At 39.0% G+C, this 23,222-nt stretch overlaps 1 protein-coding gene across 1 annotated transcript in view; it reads right to left on the bottom strand.

Moving 5' to 3' along the window:
* The window catches only part of ABCC8 (ATP-binding cassette, sub-family C (CFTR/MRP), member 8), a gene marked incomplete at its 5' end in the record, with an annotated part of 79,495 nt that overhangs the window by 29,568 nt on the left and 26,705 nt on the right, over window positions 1-23,222 (bottom strand). The window contains 11 exon segments of the mRNA XM_009076114.1: window positions 244-342; window positions 1,963-1,998; window positions 3,925-3,960; window positions 8,503-8,608; window positions 8,699-8,774; window positions 10,629-10,739; window positions 10,959-11,064; window positions 15,449-15,594; window positions 15,894-15,934; window positions 20,548-20,710; window positions 21,814-21,948. Coding sequence (XP_009074362.1) covers window positions 244-342; window positions 1,963-1,998; window positions 3,925-3,960; window positions 8,503-8,608; window positions 8,699-8,774; window positions 10,629-10,739; window positions 10,959-11,064; window positions 15,449-15,594; window positions 15,894-15,934; window positions 20,548-20,710; window positions 21,814-21,948 — 1,055 coding nt within the window.

The raw sequence follows: 23,222 nt of genomic DNA, 5'->3' as shown, positions 1-23,222 counted from the left end.
TTCTAGGAGAGTTCAACTGGTCCATTAGGTGTGAGAATACTGCATGCTAAACAACCACAGTCTTTGGAAATGAAAACATTTTCCCACTTAAGTTCAAGTGAGATAAACCCTGTTCCTCCTGTCATTCAGGAAAAACATGGTCTGTTTGTTACTAGAGGGAGATAGGGACCCATGCATGACCACATGACCACAATATTTAGGGAAGAGGGGAATAAACCATGTAACAGTGCTGAAACCTGTTACCTCTGTTTATTAAAAGAGCTTTCAAATGTGATATTCTCTTCCACTGTGGCATTGAGCAACCAAGGCTTCTGGGATGCATATGCTACTGAGCCTCTTTTCCTGGGAAATAAACAGACACAAAAGAGTTCCCAGTTTACCAGAGCAGCTGGAGTCTTTGGAAACATTTTCTTGTAAAGGAAGAAACAGATAATTAGCCTTCAAAAACACTCTCATTTCTTTTCTTGAGGACAATCAATAGCTCTCCCATCAAGGAAACAGATAACATGTTAAGTTTCCAACAGAATACTGAAATTGTTCACCCAAATGAATTTCATTCTGTTCCCTCTTTTAGTGCTGTGGGGTGGATTTTGGAGAGGCCAGCTCAGTAAAGCTGCCTCTTGAGCAGTGTGGATGGCAGAAGAAAATTACCAAAACCAGTCTATCCAAACAGAGCTGGAATTCAAATTAAAAAAAAATATATGTACAGCAGATCACTAGTTAGGCAACACATTTCAGGAAGGACATTCTAAAAAGATATTTTTTGTGTTTGAGAAAGACCCAAAGAATTCCACACATGCACAAAGGCAATTCCCTCCACTCCCAACACATTTATTGTCCCCATTCTAAGAAGGGAACTAGAGTAACAAAGTAAGCAGGTAAAATATTTCTATGTCTATAAAGGCATAGAAAAGAAACACAAAAAAATATTTGCTAAACTTTCCCCTGCAGAATTGCCCCCATAATGTACCATCAGAAGGGACAACTTACCAGGTACAGCCAAGAGGATGGCACTTATTTAATAGGAATTATTATTGGTATTTAAAAATGAAACTATCTGCCTACTAGTAAAGTAGTAATGCTTTTGTTGGTTGTGGTGCACTAAGGCAGAGCTGAGAGAAAGGCAACATGGCAACATCTTTTATTAGAGCAACTGATACTGCTGGAAAACTCATTGGCATATGACTTTCTCCAGAAAAGGACCAAAAGAGGGATCAATGCCTAAAAGCGTATCTGTTTTCTTTCTAGGTATATCAGCTAATCCAATAAAAAGGTAGGACCTGCCACCCAAACATGACCTTTGTCTGCTAGACAGCCATTCTGGCAGCCTCTTTCTAGCTGGACCTGAAAGCAATTCAAATCACCAGCTGCCAAAATGCACTTTATTTTTCTTTATCAGTTAAGGTCACTTGCCCTGATCATTAGTTCAGGCTTTTACCAAGTTTCCTTAGCAGTCCTGATAGGATCCAATTTTTGTTGATGACCTGAAAGAACACACAATTCCACCACTCTGCTAACATGCTTCCAAGTTCAAATTTCTGATGGTTCGTTAGAATTTAATTACGTTTTATGATTTCTCTTTACTGGAAAATGAAACAGAAATAACAAAAGCGAAGAAAAATAAGACAGAAAAATCCCCTAGGCAGCCCAGCCCACAGTCCCAAAACCTAATTCAAAGAGCATTCAGTTCTGCTCAAGAGAGAAGTATTTTTTCAATTAGTATGAAATTTTCACCCCAATGATTGAGAAAAAATTGCTCTGAGCATGAAGATGTAGCCTCTCCTTTCCACTGCTTGATAGTGTGCCTTTGCAGCTCTTAATTCTGCATACACAGACATCCCATTCATCTTTTAAAGAGGAACAACTCATTAAGTGCAGAGACTTTTGAACCATGTTCACAGTCACAGAATGGCTGAGGTTGGAAGGGACCTCTGGAGGTTCCCACAAATTTTTAAAATGTACCTGAATTCCGTGTCAACAGGAGATTCTTTCTCTGGGCTGCAGAAAACAAACACAAGAGTTTTATTTTTTAAAAAATAAATTATTTTACACAGTGCAAATAAGACCAGAGAGTATGACCACTATGCTATAATTAAAAATACAGCAAAATGCATAACAGAAATAAAATTCTCTTGGTGCTAAAAATCTGTACTGCATGATATTGACCTAAAAAAGGCATGTGAAAGCTTTGGTTTTGAGAAGCACTAAGCAGCCTTTTAGAAAGCCTTCAACACCTATGAGCAAATGCTCAAGACCACACAAGGCTTTGGCTCAGAATACTCTCTTCTGAGAACACCAAAAATGTTCTAGAGGATGTTAGTGCAAAAAAATCCAAACCACCAGAGAGATTCCTACAGCACTTAACCAACTAGGATTTCCAGAACATATGATAATGTAGGTAATTTTTATGAAGTCTAATATTCTCTCCTACTTTTTAATATGCTCGCCATACTGTTGTGCATGTTACCTCATCCTTTGCCATCCATTCCCCTGACAGTTTCAAATGTGAATGTCTAATTCTGATCATATTTCTCTTGTATCTTACTGGGTTAAAAATGTTTCCCTTTAAATTGCCCCACAAATTTCAGTCTCTCCTATATAGAAAGAACTGCGAGGTTTCCAAGTACCCTTTGCCATGAGGCTTAGTCATTAGGTACCTGAAACTCCCTCTTACACTACACACAGATGGAAGAAGAAGAGTTACAGGACTCAGTCTGACAACCAGGAAACAAGTTTGAGAAATAAGGTAGATGGAGAGAAGCAGCTGATAAATCAAAAGAAAAGGCAGTGGAACAGTTCATGAATCACAGAATCAAGAAAATATTCTGGTCAGAAGTTGTTTAGTCTTGAGAAGCAGCTCAGGGGTGACCTCATGGCTCTCTCCAACTACCTGACAGGGGCTGCAGAGAGGTGGGGAATGGTCTCTCCTGCCATGGCTGCAGGGAGAGGACTAGAGGGAATGGGTCTAAGGTGAGACAGGGGAGAATCAGATTAGATGTTAGAAAAAATATTTTCCCTGTTAGAGTGTTCAGGCACTGAATAGGTTACCCAGGGAGGTGGTGGAGTCACCATTCCTGGAAGTGTTTAAGAGGTGTCTGGATCTGACACTGGAGGATATGGTTTAGGGTTTAAGAGTTACAGCCAAGTGACAGGTTAATGGTTGGACATGATGATTGTAGATATCTCCTACAACCTTGATAATTCTATGATTATAAGCCACACAGTTTAGTTTAAGTCAAGAAAAGGGTCATCACATGACACTTTTCCCCTGCTGATTTCAGTAACAAAGTTCTCACTGACTCCAAGGATCATCACTTTTACAAGGTTTACCATTCTGGAGGTTTATGTGCCACACTAGAATGACAAACAAGCCAGAAAGCTTTGTTCTTAAGTGAATTGGTAGATATTGCCAAAATCCAAGCTGAGCTATGTTAACCAGGTAAAAATTATTTCCATGCAAGGATCCTGTGCCAACAAAAGGACTCATCTGCTACTCTCCACACTGCTCAGTCTGTGTGTGCCTGAGAATGTTAAGTGAGAAAATAAACTTATGACAGGATCTAAAAAGTGTAGGCTAATGGGGAGAATTTACTTTAATAAATGAAACTTATAAATATTTAATACTATTTTTTAAGGTGTAGCATTAGGGATTGTTTCAGTCTTTAAAAGAAGGATTTTTCAAAGACATACAGGAAAGTTATGATTTTCAAAATCTCCAAAGGCAATACTTTCATCAAGAAAATCCAGCTCTTATATTCATAACTTGCATAGGTGGTTCCAAAAATTGTATCCTAAGATAATTAATGCAGTTAAAATTTCACTGCCTTTCAGAATTCTGACTCTGAAAATCTTAACCATAGATTTTGGTTCCATCTACTGTAATTGATTTAGCAGAAAGAGCAACAACTGCATACAATACCATACCTGAAATCTTCCCCCGTCTCACTGTCAGAAGTACAGCTGCATCACAAAGAGAAAGCAAAGACTGTTTACTTAAGTGAGCACAGGCAATCTGCCCCAGAAAGAAAAACTATTTAATTCCACTTAGTGCACAGGCAGCAAACAGTACTTATCATGGGGCTGCTCTGCAGCATCTGTTCCTTCTACACAAACTGACTTAATTTTAACAGGCAAAAAATTTGGTGACAGTTTTTTTCTTTATAAACATTAGTTCAACTCAACAAATAAGATCACCTTCACCCTGTCCTGGAGATGCAAACAGAACTGAGCAGTCCTGCTGTGACAAAGATGCAGTTCAATTAAAAAAAGGTCAATCTGGGAAACAAAAACGGTAATTCATGCTGCTGGTTTTTTCCACGACAGTAACTGCACCTTGGCAGCATATAACCCCCAAATCCCAACTTCAGTTGACTTGAAACATGCTGCTTTCTGCGTCAGCCTTATCCTTGCAGGGATGTGCCTGTGTGGGCAGGTCTGAGGGACAGACAGGTTTTGTTTTTGCTATTTTTGAACAAATTCAAAGATGTTTACAGAGTTGTTTTGACAGGATAACTGGCCGTACTTATTACTGATGCTAAATTCAGTTCATTGAAAAGACTGAATAATCTGTGTGCCAAATGGTATAAAGAAATTCAAGGAGGAACAAAGTCTTTCATGGTTTAAAGAGAACAGTCTCATTAACTCTATGCCAACATGATTTGTTTATAAATATCTAGGAGAGAAAATTATACCTGCAGTTTAAAAGGTTGGTTTGAGACACTTCATAAAGTTTATGCATCATAAGCAATGACCATATCTAGATTGAATTTATTGTCGAATTTGAGAGCACCAGCAAGCCACTACTATCTTTATTCCAAAGGTCAGGGTACCAAACAAAGCTTTTCCACAGTCACCTTATACTACTTTGGTTTTTGGCGACCATGTGATCTCAGTGGCCCCTTCTCCAAAAATCCACACACCTGTTCCATGCCATTAAGTAGCAACACATTCTTTACAGAAACTATCAATAGGCTGAAATATGGAATATCTTTTCAAGGCCTTCCATGGGACCCTGAACAAGGACCCTGACCCACAAACACTGGTTCCTGCTTCATGGCCCAACCCAAAGAGGGACAGGCATCCATCCTATCGTACCCGAGGAACACACTGGTAGCTTACAACATGTAGTATTTATGCATGATAGTAACTCACTCTCCACTGTGCCCTTTTCCTACACCAGCCTGGGAGACAGGCAGAAAGGTGTGGGCTGATATAATCCATCACCAGAAAGCCCTGTGCTCATATAAGCCATCACCATAGCTCAAGCAGCAAAGATCCCTCATGGTGAGCACAGTTCACCTGTGCTTATGACAAGTGTGCCACTTTGTTTTCAGGAAGCAGGGCCAAGCACCATGCTTACAGGACACCAGTGGTTCTCTGTAACAGGAGGTGCAGCAGTGCATGGCAACACCTCAGCTTCCTCTGCTCAGTTATTCTGCTATACAGCCACAGGTATTGTATCCAACTATTTATTTGTATATCAGTTCCCTGACCTGTGTTTCTGTCTTGCAGCTGGAAAAAAACTTCTCCGACTTCTTCAACCCACTTTCTCCCACTTTGTTTTATCTCTCCTTTTCCCCCTTCCCCTGCATACTCCTGGCAATTAAGAATGCCTTTATCTCCTACCAGTGCTGAAATGACAAAGTAATGTATGTTTGATAATGAGGTCTAAATCTAATTTTTCAAGTCAGGTGGATGTGTAATGATGCAAAGATGAGTCTGCTGAAGGTTTTCAAGCCTTCAGATCTTTATTTCCAATTTAAAGAAAATTAAGTACCTGGATGTTTCTGAAAACTCCAGTGAACACATATTTATAAAAATCAATGTATTTTTTAGGCATCCAAAGAACTCTAAAACTTTGTCATAGTCAATTCCACATCAAGAAGAAAATGTACTGTTAAAAACCTTAAATCTAGCAATTCCTGCATACTACAAGGACTCAAGATTCACATACAAATATATATGTCCTGTTCCAAAACAAATGACATAATTTTGAGTCAACTGTTGCTCATTTAGGTCAATTTTCTGGTATTATTTACACCAAAAAGTCTTGAACTGGGACCACTTAAAGTGAGATACTGCCCAGAAGAAAGTAGCATGGCATATATTAACCCAATAACCAGTCAAATCAATACCATTTACCACCTGTTCAGAATGTAAATAATGATTTCTCTATTTTTTGTTAATTTTTCTCTATATTTGTTAATATTAAAAAATATTTATGCTGAAATGCTCTTGGCCTGCTTTAGACAAGAAACATTAGTCTGAGCTGGATCTTCCAGACACACCCTGTAATACAAACAACAAAAAAATCACAAATGGGCCATGGCTCACTTCTGATTATCCCACTTCTAGCCCAAGAATAAATTACATTTCTTTTTAAGGTTTTGAAACAAATAATTTTTATAGTAAGCAAGTAAAGATGATATGCAGTTAATCCTGTTTTTTTTTCATAAAGCATGGAGGCACAGAGTGGGGAAATGACTTGTGCAAGGTTATCCTTTAGACTAAGAGAAGGGCCAGGAATAGAACCCAGATTTCCTGAGCATTGAGTGACACGTCAGCAGGATATATCCTCCATCCTCATAGCTGTGACCTTGGAGGAAGGGAAGGGGAAGGATATTTGGATGAACTAATTCAGGTCTGTTCTGTAAGATAAATGACTGAAGCAAAGCATTCCCAAAGAAAGAGCTGTAACAAGGATCTTACTGATTTCAGAGACACATTTCATTGCCTGAGCTAAGACTACAAGCTCTGGTGATTACTTGATAAAACTACTCCTCCCTGAACCTGGTATAGTGTTGCATGTCCCTGGTCAGGCATTAGTATTTTCTTATCAAATTAAGAGAGCTCTCATCTGATAGCTTTACAACACAGGTGTGCAGCCCACACTGACTGCATCTACCCCTCTGAACAGACCAGTGCACATGGCAGCAGCTCTGAAAGATGAGACAAAACAATCTGTCCCAGTGCAGTCAGCACTTACAGTGCTCAGATTGTTTCGGCCACAAGCCCCTTTATACATATCTGACAGATAGCAGAGCAAATGTGATAACAACTGAATTTCACCTTGTGATACTTTGGCACATATAGAAGACATGAAAACCAGTTCTGACCTTTACACTGTTGTGAAGCACACACTTCTAAACAAGTGCTATTTAAAAACACAGTCTGATCAGAACCATCATGTCATCTGTTTTAGTTTAGCATCAGACATTCAAATTACACTTCTTAATCATGTTATGTCATCTGTAAAAAATTACAGCCTTGCTGAAATGAAATTAGTTCACCTAATAAGGCTGCAGGGATTCTGTATGGTTCCTCACCATACTCTGATTTTCTGCTTATGGAAGTATGTTCTAATGGATACATCAGCATATTCTGGAACTTTGGCTTCTGCTCTTGTCTCCCTCACCAGCTGAAAAGGTCACCTTCACATGTGTCATTTTCCTCACCTATAAAATAGAGAACCTTCATTTCTTGTACTATTACTATTAAAGCATGGGCAATTCTGAGTGGTATGACTGGCTTACACATGAAGGCTGGATATAAATAAACTCTCTCTACAAACACTCAGGGAATTTGAGTGAACTGTTTCACAAAATCAGTGCAGAACCCACTGGGTAACAATGACCCTCTGTCTATCAAAGTGCATGGATTTAAGTTGCACGGTTCCTTCATCCCCATAAGTGAGAAAAAAAAGGAATAATATCTCTAGGTTCCTCTGCAATTTCTAGAGCTTTACCTAAAAATAATCATATCCCAAAGGGCAAAGTGCAGTCTATATGGCTCGGAAGTCTAGTACTGTAAAATAAACAGGCCAAAAATGTTCACACACATTGATCAAACAGTGTACCAGAGATGGAGCAATTTACCAGAAACCACATACAGGAGTTGCAATATATTATACCATCTGTCACCTAGCTTGGGGGTCAAGAGGCCAAGTCCTAACAGACAAGCTGTTGGAGTTCAGTACCATTTTTCCCCCTCCCTTCATGGCCAGTACAGAAGTTAGTCACAAGTAGCATCTGTAACTGTCAGAGTACAGCTGCTGTGTCCCCTTGGGAAAGGAAGGAAGGACATGACTGACTCCCTTGTGTCAGATCAGGCAGGATACACCGGGGGAGGATTCTGAGGTCAGTCACTGCCACTTAGAAGACACTCTTCAAAATCTCAGTCACTACATTGGTGCTGGGATGGAGCACACACCTAGGGACTACTCCTACCAAATTGAAATTTCACACAGGTTATGTTGCTGGAGTGCAGAATGCCCAAGTATAGTTACCTATTCCTGTTAATGGAATAGACAGCTTGTTTCACCCTGGCTGGAGATTCTTGCTGATGTGCCCCACTACCATGTAGGATAAGGTTTTTACCTTGACTGTGTAAGTTGATCTGTGTATCTCTGACTTCCAGGATAGATTTTGGGCTTTTTTTGCATTACTACTCAACTCAAGCTTGAATTTTAAAATTAAATTAGAATTTTAAATTAAATGGCACTACCTGCTCCAGAATATGTTCCCAGAGATCTTCTGCATCTCACCAAGTATGGCCAGCAAGAGAGATGACTTACCACAGCCCACTTGTCCTACAATCATTGTTAGCTGACCTGTGAGAGAGGAAGGTATATATAAGATTCTGATTTACCAAGTGCTCATGGAAAAACATCTTATTTTATATATCTGATGCAATTTTGTACCTTGAGGGATTCGAATATCAATGTTAGACAATGCTGGAGGACCTTCGGGTGTCCAAGTGAAAAATCCATTTGTGATCTAAGACAATATTGAGAAAAATAAGAAAGAGAAAAATCAGTTTTAAAGTTCCCATTTTGTCAACATCTGAGACACTTCTGTTTCATGGCACTGAGCACAGGAACAGCGTTAGTCTCTGCTCAATGCAGGAAATGGATCTTCTATTAGAGAACTATGGAAAATTCTTGAGGAAAAAAAACCAAGTCACTGTTTAGACTTTTTCTTGGTTTGTTATTTCTAAGGTGAGTACATGTAATAAGTGAAATGATTACATGATTCAATTATATATAGTCATGGTTTGATCTCTGCAGAGCCCTGAATGTCACTCCACACACAGTGCAGCACATACAGCAATGACATGGTCCAAATTCCAAGCAGATTTGCAGAACTTTTCACAGAAATTAGATGTTGCTGCCTATTACAGCATTTTACTTTGTATTTCTGATGTGATTCTCAAATAACCCTGGCTTTGCTAGATAGAGAAATCTTTTCATTGAAAGAAACTAAAAACCAAGAAATGAAATCTGTTCAGGACATTAAATGGAGATTTCCATGGATACTGTGAAAAACAGGAGACAGAAGAGAACTTAAAAAGTCTTGTATTTATACAAGACCCACTTTTTGCACTTTTTCAGAGGCACTGAAGCCTTCAAAGCCTTTCAGCTATGCAAGGTACAACAATTTTTGATCTAAGAAGAGTGGAAGGGGACAATGTTACCATACCCTTGAGAAAAATCAATACATTTATCTTGGGAAATGATATCCTGAAAAAATGAGCAAAAGCAAGTGTGTTTCTCCCTCCAGGTTACCAAAGGCAGTCAGAGGAGCCTCTCTCAAAAAATGCCCCTTCTAGGCAAAGAGCTGCAGACAGATAGTACCTGCACAGGTTCCCTGACCCAGGGGCAATGATGTCAGCAGATGGAGCCAAAGATTATTGCTGGTCCTGCTTTTTGTTCAAGCCTTGTAAATACTGTCCTTGCAGAGGTTACTGCACTGGCTTCTCCTTTGTGACAAACTCCTCTGTTGTCACTCCAGGCTGTCTTTTGATCCAATGCCGCCCTCCCCAAATCCTCTCTCAAATATTTCTCTTATTTTCCTGGAAGTCTGTTCAAGAAGAACCCTGCACCAAATCAGCACATTTAAAAAAAAACCCTGAAAGCACTACTAGTCATCCTACTTAGTCCTATGAAACTGAATTATTCATTCTCTTTTGCTGGAAATGCAAATGTAACAGCAGACTTCCTAAATAAACAGCATCATCACTATAACAACCATCAGGAATTTTATTACTTCTGGCCATTTCTACAGCAAATCAAGAGCATCAGACTTCAAAGTAGCATGGGTAATTTTGATTTTTTTCTTCTGATAAATTAGGTCTTTGGGGGTTGTTTTTAACTTCATCTTGAAAGGCTACTAGGAATTCCAAAAGAGGAAGGGAAGATCCATGAGTAATGTCTGGAACAAATTATTTTCAATTGTCTTCATACCATCATTCTGTACATGCACTGGAAATGGAAGAGAGTCTGGCATACATCAAAGGGTGGGTCAGATCATCTTTTGAGGTTCCTTCTAACCTGGGCTATTCTATGCTCTAAGTGAAAAGTTTTTGGCATGACAACAGGGCTAAACACTTCAAATAGAAAATTGCCAAGTGAAGTCTAGAGGAATAATTGCAGCTAATCCCATCACAGAGATCAGTAGTTAATTCTCCAAAAGCAAGACAGAGAGAAGAAAGGTGGAGGTTAACCACTGACAAGTGCACAAGTGTCTGAGTTCACACCAAATGCTGGTTCTTGAACTGGAATCTGCCATCAGAATACAAAAGTGACTATTAGTGAGCTAATATAAGTGTTATTAGAGTGACCTTCATATCACCTTTACACAAAAATCATCTGCTTCTGTGATGTTAATGGGTCTTCTCATGTGAGAGCTGTAATTGTTCCAGTCCTCCCTGGCAGGTCTCTTGCGGTTAACAACTTTGAGTGGCTGTGCAAAATCAGAAAGACAGAAATAAGCAGTAATTGGTGGCAGTATCAGCAAAATGCCCTCAGCATAAGGAACCACAGCATGAATGCTACAGTTCAGGGTCTTAAAAAAAGAGGTTTTGCAATTGCAAGAAATAATCAGTAGGAAATGGAAAAGTAAAAAGTAAAAAAGTACAAACTACTTCAGCCACTTCACTTGCAATGAGACAGCTTTACTCACCACTGCCTGGTACTTGCTGTGATTATCTGCAGTTCTTAGCTCTGAAGATTTATCATGCTCTTCTCCAATTTCTTCACTTGACAGGAATTCACTCAGTTTCTGCACACTGAAAGGGGAAAAAACGCAATCACACCCCAACCTTGAAAGCAAAACTTATGTTCACTGCAATGTTTATTGTACAGCATCCCTTCTGGTACTTCATACTTTGTTGTCATTTTGTTTCAGGTGTACGAAAATGTGCAACTGAAAGTTACTGCATGGAAGTTTTCAAAACCTGCCCCGTTGTCTGTTAACAGTAATGCTTTTTTTAATGGTTTGTGTAGATGCTTCTCAACTCCTGTCTCTTCTGACACCACCAGAGAGTTTACATAAAGGTTTTTTCAGGCACTAGGTGGGACACGGACTGGGTACTGCTTGTCTTGAAACCATGAGCTGAAGTGGAATTAATATCATTTATGTTACTCAAGTGTGGCATAAACAGTCCTACTGAACAGTCTTAAGAACACTAGCAGTCTGATGATATCTGTACACCAGCTGTGATGAAATATGAAGTGCATAAGTTAATAGGGTAAAGTAATATAGCTCAACAGAATAGTGTTCAACAGATGGGATATAAAAGGAATCCTGACAACCAGCAACAAAGAACAAGGCATAAAATCTTCACTAGCTGCTTAAGATTTAATTAGCTAAGAGATAATGTGGCTTTATAAAGACATTTAACAGATCAGGGCATCAATTTTATCTCTACACCTGACTTTATAAAATGTATGTCTAATCTACTCTCGGGGAGAGCAAATGAAATTTGTGCAAGAATTGGATTGAATCATGAACTCAACATCAAAGGAGCTCAATTAGCTGGAAATAAGTTAACTATTAGTCTCCAAAGCAATAAGTACCAGAAGGCCTTAGGTTCCTAAAAATAAATGTACGGACAAGGACTGAAAAAATTGATTTTGATATTTAGCCTTAGGCTAACTGGGGAGAAACAGGCAAACAACACCACTGTAGCATAGCGATATGTTAGGATGCCAATCTTAAAAAGTAAAAATACACCCCTCTCCCCCCAAATTTAGTTTGCATTCCACTGCCGGAGTTTCTTCTTCACAAGAAGACATATTTTCTTCTAAGAAGATCATAAGAACCCCCACTGGTGCCAAAATGGTGTTGGACATTACAGCACTGCCTAAGGCAGACTCCCTGCCCAGTTAGCACCTGTCCTGCAAGCAGAGATCAAAGTCACCTGTGGACTCTCTAGGAGAGAACTGGTTCTACAGTTCTTCTGTCAACCTCCCCAATTGCTAATGGCAGCTGAGGATTAAGATATATAGTGAATTTAGCTACAGCAGGTACTACAATCCAAGCCACAAAAAGGGGGAGAATAAGTATTTAGGATGGGATAAGAGGAATAGTAAGCAATTCAGGCTGAATTTTGGATCAAAATTCCTTAATGAGAAGGTCAGTTATCTCAAAAGATGAGACTAGAAACTCCATCACTACAGATACTTTTATCTATTTGCACAAAGCTCTGGAAAACAGAACTAGGAATATAATCTTTTTTTTGTTCAGGGAACCAGATGTTTCAAAGAATATTTTAAGTGTCTACATGGACCGAGTGATGGTTTAGATGCTGCCTATATGGAGCTGAAACACAGATGCACCTACATTCTCTATGTGAAAATTACACAGATATTTGAATACTTGCTCTGAAGGTAGAAAGAGCTGATAGAAAAGTCCCCTGTGCATCTACTCCAAGGTCTAGAAGGGTAGGATAGAAGACAGCAAACATTCTCATACCATATATATCCAAACAAGATTATGTCTGTACTAAGCCATTCAACAATTTGATTTTGCTCTCCAGAGATATATCAGGGTGGCTTTACTCTAAGTGCCCCAGCTTTTCTCTATAAGTCCTTGCCCCAGTGCTCTGTGCCACGCTGAAATCCCTGCTCCTGTAGCAATTACTGAAGAAACACAGTATAGCTGTGAGAAAATCTTTTGTTAGCGGCAGCAGGTCATATTTCAGGATGCCACACTGTACTGCACTCTTAAAGAATAAAACAAAGGATGTTCTCTACAGAGCTCTTGCTGACAGCACAATTTCATTAGTATTCCAATATCTCCACAGGGAAGCTTATTTTTAAGCCACAGAACAGACATATTGATTAAAAAATGGTTATTTGCACAGCTGACTGAAAAGGTGGTTTGATATTAAACCCAGTAAGATACACAATGCCACTCTTGCTGCTTAACCTTTGCTGATAGAAAATTGTACACTGTACCTTCTGTCCCTGAAGATCTCACATTTAAGAAATACACCAATTGGCTGCTCAGGTTTAATTTTCCATGACAGAAACACTTTACACATCAAAAATATAACCACTTTTCAAAGAGATATTAGAATTCCTCACTTTCCTAAAGACTTTCAACAGTTCCCCCTCTCAGAAGCAGACACCCAAGACCCATAACTTGGAAAGTTTTCAGGGGTCCTACATAGAACAGAAGCTTTAAAACTGTTGCTACTAGAATCAATCACACACTGGTTCTGAAATGTCAATGACAATCCATGAGGATGCTTTGCAATTAGGCATATGTGTAATGATTAAAGACACCAACAAGGTTATTTGTCAATATTATTCTCCCTGATAGTATCTGGCATCAGAGGCTGTAGCCAATATTAATGGAGCAGGGGCTGTGAAGTGCCTGAGTTGCAAAGCCAGTAACACACTCTTACTGTCCTTTACATACTGGTTTCACTGCTGGATCATCTTCTGCTTCACTTAGTCCCTTTCTGTCACTTCAGGAGAAGATTCCTTGCATACTTGCTAAAACCAGTTAGAATATCTCAGCCTAAAGAAAGCTGAAACACAGCTTTGCCTAGTTAGGTCATTTTTACCTAATTTACTCATAAGCTACTTATCAGCAGAAATGTGTAAGAGCAGGACACACTTTTAGCAAGCAAACATTAGTTGTGCCTGATTGGTGCAAACTCAGTTTCCTAAAACTGCCTGCTTTTTCACGTTTACCAGATTATTGGGTTTGCATGGGTTGAAGATATCTGGCACATGCTTCCAAAATACTGCTCTGAAGGATAAGTTACCCTAGATAGAGCAGCACCAGCAGCTCTATGCAGCAATGCACGCTGGAATACCACCTGGGAATACCACCTGGGTGACTGTGATGCAGACAGAATCACATCAGCTTTGTTACAGAGTCTGATTCCTGCCTGCAGGATGAATGGCAGAGCAACAGCCTTCTAACAAGAAGGTATCTAGAGATTAACTCATGATGAACTCCAAGCTAGTAACAATTAATATGTGGTTGATACTAATTGCTTTAGAACTTTTCCTGTGGCATTAACAGGCACAATTCATTTAAAAAGAAATCCTCAGACAAGCCAATATAAATGGCCGTTACCAGTGCCAGTGTGGGCCCCCAGACAATTTGCTGGCTTCAATCTCAGCATGACAATTTGCCATGACTCTAGGGACTACCACAGTGGCTGCAAAACATTTCCTGCCAGACACTGATGCTCTCAGGTTTCACACTCCTTAGGAGAGAGGACACAGCTGTGACTTTGCACTGTCAGGGAATTTTGAAACAGCAAGGATGATCTCAGCCTCCTGCAGTAGAATCCTTTCCATCTCCAAAGCAACACAAAGACAATTAAGCAAGGGCTGGTGTCCAGCATCTGTCCTGTAGTTTAAATAAGATCTCCAGACCGGTGTACTGGAGGTCATAAAGATGTCTTAGCAAAGAGTAGGAAGCCCAAACTCTGCCTCCCCTATCAGTCAGCTAGAGTTACACTGCTTAAAAAAAAACCATTAAGAGGTTTTTTACACTAATCTGTTGATACTCCCAGTAAAACTCCCAGTGAAGCACCAGTTCTACTGACTGTTATTTCAGTTTTTTAACTCTCAAACTAACATGCGCCTAAGAAAGCAAAATTCACCAAGTCTGGAGTAGATATTTAGTAATTAACTTACTCTCACGCTTAATAGTGATTCTTAGGGGGATTTTGTTCCCTTATCTGTTTCAGTCTAACTCTCCATCAGCAAGCAGTCTCTCAGGCAGAGGGGTGGAACCTGAGCACAACTCAAGAGATATGTGCTCAAACACATGTGCTTCTGTGATTACCTTTTACCCTTCCACACGTTCAATGGAGGGAAAATGGTTGTGTGAGTTACAGGACTAAAACTCAAGTAAATGTTCACTTGTTTCTTGTTAGCACACACATGTTGCATGCAGAACCAACATAACCCATTCTACAAAACAAAGCACCAGTTATGGGTCACGAAATATTGGGTACAACGATTGCATCAGCAAAGAACTTGGCATACATGCTACCAAGGGAACCATGCAAGGCAAAAAGCTGAGAAACAGTTTACAACAACAGATAAATAATCAACATGCTGTTTCCAAACTTGCAATTGTAAAATGAGCAACTGACACATTCTCAAAAATTGGAAAGATATTAATTTTACACTTCTCACCTTACTAATGCTTTGACAGTGGATCTAACCACACTGGAGAGCAGGAACAATGGAGACACAAGAATATGAAACAGGGAGACGGAGGCAAATGCCACCGATGGGGAGAAATCAGCCTTTATTGTCAGATGAGCATGGACCACAAATGTCTATAAAGAGACAGACATCATCATTAGTGCTTTGCCATAAAGAAGGAAACAAACGAGGACTTCACATTTCATAAGCATTTCATTTACAGAATCTTAATTTATACTCTCTTAACAGCTTGGGGGAGTGTTGCATACTCTGGGCTGCTTCTGGTCACAGATGGCAAGTGGGCATTATCCATTTTCTCCCAGAGAAACTGTAAAGGTTTGCACCTTCTCCTCCTCCTCCTTCCTCATTTTCACATCACTTAGAGTTGAAAATGCAGTTGTAATTAACACTACTTAGAAAAGTCCATACTTACTATAAGTACAGCTGCAATTGGTATTGCTGCATTCATAAAGACTGTGAAGGAAAACACGTAGGAACATTTAGAAACAATTCCCATTCAGACATGCTAAATGCTAAAATACTACTAGCACTGGTTTACAATGGTATTTTCTATGCTCAAGATAGGAAAAATGAGCAAGTATCTACACACAAGTATATGATTTTAATATGCCTACAGTTTACTTCTCTTCATGCCACCAGAACAGACAGAAGCCACCAGTGCACCCTATGAAAAGATGATTGATCTACTGGTTTTGAGCCACAATCACCTCACACATTTCTCAAGGGATGACAGGCAGAAAGGCCAGGCTGGTACAAGGTCTGGTGGGTGACTTGAATACCTGACAGTGAGAGAAGCAGAGACCCAGCAGAGCTGGACAGGTCACAGCACTGGGACTGTGCCCCATCCCACAGCCCAGCAGGACTCCTGATCTAAGTCACAACATCAAGTTGTGACTTACACCTGGTGCATGACTGCCAAAGTACAGGGCTTTGTGACCCCCCTCGGGTTTTGGGATGTAGTTCAAAGGGTAAGGAAAGACTGAAAACTACACTCTATTAGCTTGGAGCATTTACGTGTAATTACTTCTACTTTGTCAGGCTTGGATACTGTATGAGTGTCCTCAGGAGCTCCATGCAGGTTCTAATAGTACCTAAATGTGGTAGAGCTTTGATTTCAACTGGGCTTTGAGTTATTAAAATGCAAACAATGAACCAGTTTCCTCCCTGACCTTGAACAATGTCTGTCTCGGTGCCCTGGATTCCCTCACTATAGCAACTTCTGCACTATTCATGCAGCAGTCAGAGGTTATTACACAGATGGATGGGGAGAAGTAAGCAAATATTATTTCTGTGTAGGGTCCTCTCTTAGATCAGGCAGCAATATGGGTTAAGAATGCAATAATAACCAGTTATCCTCTGGGATCTTAAGTCAGAACTAGAGCTATAATCTTACCCTGCACAGCTATCCCTTCTACCATAACCTGAGGATATTATTTAATTATCACCTTTTCATTTTGACCTTTGCTCAACTTCATTTCATGTAAGTAACCTACACAGAGAAAGAATATAGAATTTATAGCGAAAATAGAATGAAAAGGTCAGTACAGGTATAACAGAACAGAGAGAGGCAAGTCACTTCTTTTGTGCTTAAACTATGCCTGTCCTTTCTTCCCATCAGGTATAGCAATGCTCAAACAGTAAAAGCTCTCCTCAGCTACTTCATAAGTGTCATTGTTTGACCCACAAATATGCTGGTTGATTGTTTGGCCATCCTTTTCTGGGCATAAACCCCTGAAGAATTTTATATACTGTCAGACGTTTCTTTTGCCTATGTTCAGATTATCTTTAATGAATCCTGTAACATACTTGTTAGCTCTGAACTCATGCTCATATGAAATAGCAGAATTATTTCATGTAGTTCTAATTCTTTAACAGAGGGGAGTATTTTTAAATATTAGTATGTTAGTGTGTGCAATTCCAAAAAAAAAAAGTTTAGTCTTTGACAGATTAATACATATTAAAACCTAAAAATTCATAATTTACACCTGACCCTAAGGGAAAAAAACCAATGTATTTTTCTGAGGAAAATGTTCTTTCTGTGTTGGAATGCAAAGCAGCTTCAGGCCAGGCTCTCATTGCCCCTGATGATTCTACTTCCTGCCCAGTTTTCACCCTTTCTATCAACTTGAGGTAGTTACAGCACAGAAATTTTGTAAAAGGGAAAAAGTGTGCAGTGATGCCTTCAACAGTGTCCTGAGTGGCATTAAATCCTTGCCTTTGCAAGGTGCCTTTAAGACTCCTGCAGGACAGGAGTTTCCTTTTAAGAATGAATTTGATGAGAGACTCTAGCACCTGCACTTCTCCTACCTACAGTACTAATCATACCTGTCAAATATGAAGCTGGGTGGATTAAATATCCTGCAGGGTTGGCAAAGCCTGCTTCAGTCCAGACACCAAGATACTTGGTGGCTCCCAAGCAGTCAATCTGAATTTTGCTATTATGTGAGATCACAAGTACTCCAAGGACTTCACTTTAAACTCCTTTCAAGGAAACAAATGAGAGCCACTGGAATTCTGGAGTTATTTTCCTTTTTTTAAAAATTTTTTTGTCAATGATGCAGGTGTCCAGAATAATAAAATGTTTTCTAAGTTAAATTTCTTTTTTTCAGCTAGGAGTTTTTGTTTAACTAGATTCGGTTAAAAGCACTTTTTTACTAGAAAAACCAGACTGAAAACTCAGAAGAACGTTCAGTCGGTTCTGAATATTTTAGGGTATTAACTATTTATTTTCCTGTGAGAAAGCCTGGAGTTATTTTGTTTCTGACAGATTAGGCAAAAATTCACAGAAACAGGAAAACCACTCCTTTCTTTCTCTGTCTGGTGAATATATAGTGTATACTAAATCCTGTTAAACTGAACATAGGATAATCTCTCTAAGCAGGATGAAAAAAAATTATATAGGAATCTTCTTTGCTACACTTACAGAATTCCCTGCCAAAACTCAAAAAGTGTCACTCCCAACCTTGTAACGCAGCTTTGATTCTGGTGGGTTGTAATACAGCTCTTCTATAATAACTCTTTTAGTACATATGAACAATTCCACAAAGACAGAAACCGGATCCAGGCACAGGGGCGAGGCACATGAGATCCAATTTCCATGTGGTCTTGCAATGGAATTTTCTTGTGGTCTAGCCAACACTGCCCTGAAATTGTAGGTATATTTTCTGTAATCCAATTCCTTATGAATAAAATAACTCCAACCACATTCTTTCATTCCTGTTAATAACTAAGTGTATTTTGAAAAGAATTCCAGTAAAACTGTATGTTAAATTAAAAAAAGGATATATAAAAATCTTTTCTCATCTTTTCGTGTGTTCTAAAAAGTGCCTGCCTTCCTCTTGAGCACAAATACCTAAAATCTTGGTCCCCTCGTGTTTTCAATTTTTTTCCCATAAAGAAATTAACTCATATGTTCACTATAAAATTAGCAAACATGTTTTGGGCTGATTATATCTGTCATTCTAATTACACTTAGAATAAGAAAAAAAGGCAAGTTCTCCTATATTTATGTTCCTATTTTAGTCTGCTGAAGTGCACATTTGCAAAGATCAGTGTAATTTCTGCTAAAGTCAGAGTGCATAAGGAACTCCTAGGCTGAAACAATAAAAATCCTTTAGAAGCCAAAATGATATGCCCCATCAATATAAAGCTGCACTGGTTTACCCCAAGCTGAGAAATTATCTCCTGCGTCTTACAAACATATAAATATCGCACAATGCAAAACAAGAATGTAATTGCAAACTTGGAATGTTTCAAGAAGCATCACTAAACATTTAGTATAGGTTATATTTAAGTCATTGTTTCTGTAGAGATTTATCCGTACTCTTGGGATGAATGCACTTTTTTCTAGCTGTTACAAATGACACTGTGAGGATTTAAAATCCAATAAGCTTCCACAGCTCCTTCAGTGCTACAGCTGAACCTGTGGCCCTGAATATAAATCGATTTTAATGCCACATGAAGCACTGCAGACAAAGGGAACCTGTGTAAGATGGAGTTTCCAGTCTCACAACCTCCAGCTAAATTCTGGTTTATGTCAAAGCAGAAACTCCTCTCCAGGCCCACAATGCTTAGGATCCCTAGAGAGAAACTCTTGTCTCAGAAGACAATGAATACCTCAACTTAATATCAGTTAAATTCAGTGGGATCAGGACCTTTCCCTTAGAGTGCATTACCTACGGGATCATTGTCAAGGAATAAAGTTAGCTGCACATCTCTTGGGTGAATAAAATCAAACACTAATCAGACTGCAAGCTATTTTTCTAAGGGATAGTCTTCCTTATTATTTCAGAATCTATTTGTACAGGTGCCTTGGAGTGTTTGAAAATTTCTTACTAAAATTTTCCATTTCATTAATATCTCACAGATTATATGAATTCTTCAGTGTGACTCAACTAATTTTTTCCAAGGTATTACAGTATCAATTATACAGGTGTTGCATATGATCTCCTCAGATACAGAGTTTAATTTGCTGTAGGTCTTTCTAAAACCATAATAAAGTCTTAAATCAGCTCAAAAAGTAACGAGATAAAGGAATCCGGATACAGAATGATAAAATTTCCAGGACACTCATATTTTTCCTTTCCAGGACATAGAAATAGTTTTAAGAATTGCTTATTTTAATAAGAAATCCAAATTTTAAGAGAGAAAGTGTAAGTACTGTCTGTTGGAGCTTCAATGCAAAGACAATGCCTGTCATATGTAATTATTTGTATGCTATTGTAGTGCAAAATATAAGAAAAGAAATAAATATCAACAAGGGCTTCCTTCTGAATGCTCTGTTATAGAAGAGAATATTGCTAGTCTATGAAACACTTGGCCCTCAAAAGCTTTTCTCCAGAATAAGTGAATGCTATGAAGCACTGACTTTCTTTTAGGCATATTTCCCATACAAGCAAAATTCTACTGAATTAAATGGAGAGTCTGACTACATGGAAAGCAAGGAGTATGGATCAGAGCCTAAAGCAACTGAAACAATCTCGACAGAGAAATGGTAAACTCATTAGTAGCTAATAATGCAGTAGCACTTAGCTGAGCAGTGGATTAGAATGAAGGAAGAGACTTACTGGATATGGAGGTATAAAGGGCAAAAGACTTGAGGCTAGTCATTTCTTTTTGTCTGGTTTCCTCCACGCTGCTGTGAAATATGTGTTCCCAAGCGTAGAGTTTAAGGAGTTTAATGCCTCGAAGCATCTCATTTGTCTTCTTCAGTCTCTCATTGGAATACTCCTGCAACATTTACACACACATTTACTTGAAGAGTACAATTAAAACACCTGTTCCCTAAGCATAAGGATGACATAAAAATTGTATGCAGTCCCTCAGCTCCAAGCAGGGCCAGCTGGCTCAGGTACATTCACATACACTGGTAGAGTTATACTCCCAGTAAAGCATAATGGGAAGTTACGATGCTTCCAGTTTTCAGGCTAGCTCAAGGATATTTGTACTGCAGCACATTGCACAGTGGAGACATTTGTGTCACTAACAGCACAGCTCCCACCTGCAGGAACTTCCAGGGGCCACTGACTGCCTGCCTGGAGACTGTTGGCATGAATGCTGTCTGCATTTCCGGAAGGGTGTGTACTGTTCATGGTAAGGCATTACTTTATACACAGGAAGGTGCACAACTAACTCCCATTACCACCCATGATTTGTGGTGGAAGAGATTTCAGCAAGCTCTCTGGCTCCATTACAAGTTCCTATGGCTTCCTTGGCAGTGCAACAGTCACAGAAAGTGGTGACAAGGTTCAGAGCAGGTGGGCATGGTGATTCCAATGAACTAAGGTAACTTTCTCGGCAGTGATGCAAAGGATTCAAGTTATAGACAAGCCAAGTGAGGGGTCAAAGAACAGCCTGTGACTTAGCAGACCTCTAAGCTCCCCAGTTAGGGCACACACTGTACGAGTAAGGACTGCATGGAATTTAAATAAAACAGTTTGATAGATTTCCACATCTGGAGTCTGAGTTTGAATGCACCATTCCTACTTCCTTTCCCCTTGGACAGCTTGCCCTACACATTTCATTTATTGGTGCACTGCACAAAGACATTTGAATCAATAATTACTGACTATTTACATTTTTGAGTTAGAAGGTTCTGAAGTTTTTTTGCTCTTAGAGAAAAATACTTGATGAAAAATGTAAATCCCCAAAAATGCATGTTTACTGCTTATGCTTACCATGTTTTCACATTCTTAAACCTGAGATTCTTGAACATTACAAAACGTTTGAGAAGGAGTTCTGGGTCAATGTTCATGGTTAGCTTTGTAATTCCAAACACAGACCAGAGATGATATTTATATCACAAACAAGTTACCACTCTTATCGCCACTTACCAATGTGCTTCTCTGGGCCTGTGAGAGTTTTGTTGCTACAAAGTACTGAACAGGTGCAAGCACTATGATTACTGCTGCTCCAATTAAGGCACTGATTCCAAGAAGGTAGTAGAGCAGAAGAACTCCTACAATTATCTGTTGGGAGAAAAGAAAGTGAGGGAAAGGTCTTGGGATGGTTTCACTTTGGGTATGCACCATAATGACCAAGTACAGGGTAACTGGACAGCATGATCAAACCAACAGCTGCTGCAGCTAGTCCTACCTCAAATGTCTTATGTTCTGCATCGCTGGCACAGTGGGTATGATCAGTCAGGATCTTTGACAGAGAACCATACACCCACCTAGTGCTCCTCCCCAGCTTGGGAATTCTATGTGTTTCTGTTTCATGGACTCCCCATTATGAATAGTAGAAGAAGGTTGTACAAGTCTGTGTATATTCTATAATTTAAGTCTTACAGCTATTTAAAAGAATGTTATTTAAAAATAAATGCATTTATATAAAAGTAACACAGATAGGTATTCTCTTGGAATCACAGAATCATCAAGGTTGGAGGAGACCTCTAAGATCATCGAGTCCAACCATTAGCCTGGCACTCTGCTGCAGTGTCACTTTAGTGTCACTATTACATATTTTCCCCATTGGCTGGATGACATAGCAAGCATGTTCTTTAATTTATCTTTTTTTTTTTTTTCTTCTTTGACATTGCAATATTTTTACACCAGGGAAGAAATTACATCTCTCAGTGTAGTCAGAACTCGTTAATCTGCGACACTGGGACTTCCACAACAAGAAATACTTCTTTGCTTACTGTAGAAACTAACAGGCAGTATTATTAAAAATACAACTGATCTTGCAAATGTTAAGATGACATTATTGCTGACCAGCACATAAAAAAAAAAGAACATCATAATTATACCACTGAGAACCTTCACTTCAAATCATCCGTAACATAAATTGTCAAGGATCTGTTTTAAGGATCTACAGTGCCAGACTGATGATGACTGTTAAAAAGAGGTTAGAGAAACAGCTTGTTTAAAAACAAAAAAGCAAAAAAAAAGTGCTTTGTAATTGGATAAATAATCTAGAGATAAAGCCACAGTCTGGATGGAGAGGGTTACAGGAAGCAGCTTGATAAATACAAACAAGATATACAAGCTACCAATATTAATTACTGCTATTCTAATGACTGATTCCTGAACAATCTGCAGCATTGACACTATGTATTTAACAGTGCAAGCTGATAAATTAATCAGAAGACATAGTGATAGAAAGTTAATTTCATACATCATTTCACTTAATTAAAAAAAAATAATTTGATATTTCCTTAAAGTGCTATCTACTACTCTTGTTATGTTTGCACACTCTCATGACCTTCACAGAAACACTATCTTCCAGCATTTCAAAGCTC

Source organism: Acanthisitta chloris, unplaced genomic scaffold (genome assembly GCF_000695815.1).
Source record: "Acanthisitta chloris isolate BGI_N310 unplaced genomic scaffold, ASM69581v1 scaffold6376, whole genome shotgun sequence".
Classification (NCBI taxonomy): domain Eukaryota; kingdom Metazoa; phylum Chordata; class Aves; order Passeriformes; family Acanthisittidae; genus Acanthisitta; species Acanthisitta chloris.
The sequence above is the reverse complement of the archived record's forward strand: the minus strand, read 5'-3'. Positions and strand labels throughout refer to the sequence as shown.